Genomic DNA, 4,365 nt, shown 5'->3' with positions numbered 1-4,365 from the left:
CGAGCCAATAGAAGGGCAGGTCTGTCACTACCCCGGCCAATAGGGGCAGGGATCCCAGAAGAAGGCGTGGCCGACAAGGTTTTGGCTAGATAGTGAGCCCGGGCGGGCGGCTGCCGGGATTCAGAGTCCCGAGGGCGGGGGAGGAGGGAAGACCGGAAGCTGTAGTCCCTCAGTCACCCCCTCACCCCCCCTCCGGTCCTGTCGCGTCCCCTCGGGCTAGGAGAGGAGTAGGAGGAGGAGGCCGCTTGGGGTCCGTTGGCGCCGGTAACCAGGGGGAGCGGCCTCTCCGGAGGGAGACTCCTCCCGGGGCGTCCCCCTCCCTCTCTCCGCCCCCACCCCTCTCCATCCTCCGGCCGCTCGCTCGCTCCCTTTGCCGCCTGCTCGCGTGCGGATCCCTTTGGGCTGCGCGCTCCGACGGCTGCGGCGGCGGTGAGAGGCCGGAGCGGAGAAGCCCCGGGGCGGCGGCGGCCTGCCCAGCCCGGCCCAGCCGGTCCCCGAGTCTCTCGGCTGCGCCGCCGCCATGTCCTCCTCGTCCTCATCTCCAGGCGAGCCGTACGAGGAGCGAGAGTACGAGAGCCAGGCCAAGCGCCTCAAGACGGAGGAGGGCGAGATCGACTACTCGGCTGAGGAAGGCGAGAGCCGCCGGGAGCCCGGGCCCCGGGGCGGGGGCGAGGGAGGCGGCCGGAGCTACTCTCAGCCGGTAACAAAGCGCGGCTCCCCGGACCCTCCCGCCCGGCCTCCCCTTCCTTCCCTTCTCGCCCGCTCCTGCGCTTCTCTCCCCCCGCCCCCCCCAAAGGGACCCTCCCCGTGGGCCCCCCTTCCCTCCCCCGCTCCGTCCTCCTGGAGCTCGAAACTGCGCCAGGCCGGGCCGGAGCAACCGCTGTGGGCATGGGTGTCTATCCCCCCTCCCCCCACCGGCCGGTGCTTTCTGACCCGGGATAGGGACTTGAGTGTCGTAATTAATTAATTCATTTTTGGTGTTACCTGCTGGGGCGGGGGGGAATGGGTGAGACGGAGGGGGTGAAGCCTTTGTTATGCTCCTCCAGATCTCTGCCTTAACAATAAGGGAGACCACCGTCTCCCTTCTCAATTTTCCCGCACGGTTTACTGTGTGTGGGAGAGAATATGTTTGCATACAACTGCCTCGGTGGCCGTGGTAGAAAAAATGGTTTGCATGTTGTTGTTGTTGTTACTGACGACCGCGAGTGGCCTAATTGCTTTGGTCCTTAGCTGAGGCCCGAATCTAAATGGAAGATCTTGGGCCGGTACTTTCTCCGCCACTTTGGTTGAGAGGTTCTTATTTTCTGTATTAATAACTAGCATCCAGTGGCACAGCTTATTATTGCCGAGCAGAGCCTCCCACAGTTGGGGTTTGTTAAAGGTTTTAGAGCTTAAGGATAGCAGTAAAAACTGGTGCTGGTGGAGACTCCTTTTTAAGTGCATCCTTTACCTTAAAGTGAAAGGAGACTCCAGGGCGTTAGTAACTAGCATCTATTGCCACAGTTTATCATTACCGGCCGAGCTGTCCACGGTTTGGGATTTGTTGAGGGGTAAAGGATAGTAATAACTGGTTCTGGTAGAGACTCTTTTTATGTACATCCTTAAAGTGAAAGGAAATTCAAAGCATTTGAGTTTGGCTCTTTCCAAATTTTGCCCCGCGGAAGGAGCTGAGATTGTTTGTAGGGAAATGAGGGATTCCAGTGGAAATCAGGTTTTATGCTAGGTTCCTGTCTTTCTCTTTGGAAAAAAAAAAAGCTAGTTATTGGAAGAAGAATGAAATAGGAAACATTTTTTGAGACAAATGGTTACTTAGGATTGTAAGAGAGTATTTTGAATAAGTAAGAATGTTATCTGTTTAATAAAGGAACCAACTTCACCTCATTTTTTCATTGGCTTTTGCCATCTTTGCCTTAAATTGCTTTGAAAACAGCCAGCAGTTTCTTAAATATAGGATTATTTAGCCTCAGACTAAAATATTTGACAGGCAGGCAAAAAAGTTCCTTTTATGATATATTTACAATAAGTAAGTGAAAGTCAAATTATTAGCATTTTTGTTTGGAAAGCATTTCAGTCAATAGGCTCTTCCACAGCATTCTCCAACTCTAGTTCACAAATACTGTACATTATTATTTACCTGTTAAAGGCGTGAGACTTGATTTAACTGTCGTTTCCGCCCCCACAAACCCTTCATGCCAGAAAAGATGGTACTGTCCACTTAAAACTTGTCTTTTATGCTATAATTTTCCAAGTTAAATTCAAATATGAATAAAGAAAGTGTGAGAGGAAATTAATATTGTAAAATGTTTCAGCTTAAAGACAGCTCCTTTGTCTTTGTAGTTTTTTTTTCCTAATCTTTTAGGTAATTTAGGTATATTAATAGATCAGTGTAGCTTTTAGCAGAAATCTTACTTAGATTATGCTGTAGCAGAATAAGATTTTTTTTTTTTATGCTTTGGCAAGAATGATACTCTAAGTGAACTTTTCTTGTGGTTAAAAAACTTTAGCCAGTTTCCTTTTAGAAACTGTTGTCAAAGAAAAAGGAGGACCTATTTAATCATAAAACAACATTTTAAATAGCCATTCCTTTCTGTATATATGAAGTAGAAAACGGGGTGTTAATTTATTTTACTGCCTATATATTTTTGATGTAGATTTATATATATTTTGAGGAGAGGGCAGACTTTATTTTTGTGGGCAGGTAGACCCCTTTTTGTGGTTGTGGCAGAGCCATATTCAATTAAACACATAGGAATTGATTTTTCTTAGTACTGTATTTAATTTCTCCTCCATACTCCCCCCACCCCATCCCCTAGATTTCAAAAAAGATCAGAATGAAATTACATCTGTGGAGGGGGAAAGTATTCAATAAAAATCTATTACCATGATCTGTATTTCCTGTGTTTTTTTTAAGTTGTCTATTGCTTCTTTATTTAGAATTATTGTAACTTCAGTTTAAGGGATGTATGTATGACACAACCTTATACTTAACATATTCTATATAAAGGAAAGAAACCTATGTTGTAAGCCCTTTAAAATAAGTTAACATGAAAAAAGGCTTTTGTGGATAATTATTGTTTCCTATGGAATTTACAAGTTTAAAAATGAGAAAGGGCAGGAATTTGAATATTTTTGTTTAGTGACACTTGTTAATGAAACAATATTCCTTTTTAAGGAAAATTTAGTGGATTTTTATATTGCTGTGCAAATTGGTTCATTCAGTAAATATCGGTGAATTGATTATCTTGAATGGTGGTGAGGATTTAAAGTGTGGTTGTAATATAACATTAAGGACAATTGTATGTGTGGGATTGATTGTGGCATTAGGTGTACAGTATGTTTCAATATGTGATATGTCTTCTGGCACCTAGTTTGAAGTGTCAGAGATTGCTGAATTGTTTAGTTTCACTTGACTGCTATTGGTTATTGTTGCAAAAATTTACTATTCAGGAGTAGGATAGAGTTATAATCTTTTCTCTAAGATTCTATTCTGAGGCAAAAAAGCTTAACTCATATTTTATTTAAGAAATTAAAATTCTAAATTTAGATTTAAAGTAAACTGTTGAAGATATAAATATGGCTTTAAGTTATTAAGCTCTTAAGGAAGCTTTACAAATTTATTTTGAATTTAGGAGCCAGTTCCCAAAGTCAGGAGTCAAAAGAACTTTCTGATTTTTTTTTTTTAATAAGCAATTGGGGTTAAGTAACTTGCTCAAGGTTACAGGGCCAGTTATTTCTGGGTGTGGTGCTGAGTATCTGAGCCCAGATTTGATCCAGGTCATCCGGACACTGGAGCCGGTGCTCTTACTCGCTGAGCCACCTGGCCGCCCCTAAGCAATTGGGGTTAAGTAACTTGTTGAAGGTTACACGGCCAGGTGTTTCTGGGTGGGTGCTAAGTGTCTGAGCCCGGATTCGATCTCCAGGTCTTCTCAACACTGGAGCCGGTGCTCTTACTCGCTGTACTACCTGGCCACCCCAACCTTTCTAATTTTCAAGGAAAGAAAAAATAAAGGGAGGGGAAAGAGGGGACTATGTTGTCATAGTTTGTTGTTCTCAATGTTAGGGACTCAGGACCACAGAGTAGTTTACTGAAAGACCTCAGAAGAGCCTTGGAAAAGACTCAGAGGAAGTACAGGATACCGTGTTTCCCCGATAATAATTAATTTTTTTTTGGCCAGAAAAACACCAGAGGGCTTATTTTCAGGGGAGGGCTTATTTTAATGAACATTGACAGCAATTTTAATAAACAGGTAAATGTGAACAAAAAATGTACCTTTATTCAATAAGCAAATCACTGGGGAAGAACAGGATGATGCGCTCACTGCTGCAGCTCTGATTGGATGCAGCTAGGAGTGCGGCATGCGTTTC

The 4,365-nt window shown here is 44.5% G+C and overlaps 1 protein-coding gene across 1 annotated transcript in view; it reads left to right on the top strand.

Annotated features, from left to right (window-relative positions):
• The first annotated feature begins 435 nt into the window (after positions 1–435).
• The window catches only part of HNRNPLL (heterogeneous nuclear ribonucleoprotein L like), a 53,503-nt gene continuing 49,573 nt past the window's right edge, over positions 436–4,365 (top strand). Inside the window, exon 1 of the mRNA XM_069108600.1 lies at positions 436–700. Within this exon, the coding sequence (XP_068964701.1) occupies positions 521–700 (180 nt within the window). The 5' untranslated portion in view covers positions 436–520. The remainder of the gene's footprint in view (positions 701–4,365) is intronic.

The sequence above is a fragment of the Petaurus breviceps genome, unplaced genomic scaffold (assembly GCF_028583685.1).
Source record: "Petaurus breviceps papuanus isolate PSGF00001 unplaced genomic scaffold, PetGlider_PUasm1.0 90407, whole genome shotgun sequence".
In the NCBI taxonomy this organism is placed as follows: Eukaryota; Metazoa; Chordata; class Mammalia; order Diprotodontia; family Petauridae; genus Petaurus; species Petaurus breviceps.
This window is presented reverse-complemented; position numbering and strand designations above follow the sequence as displayed.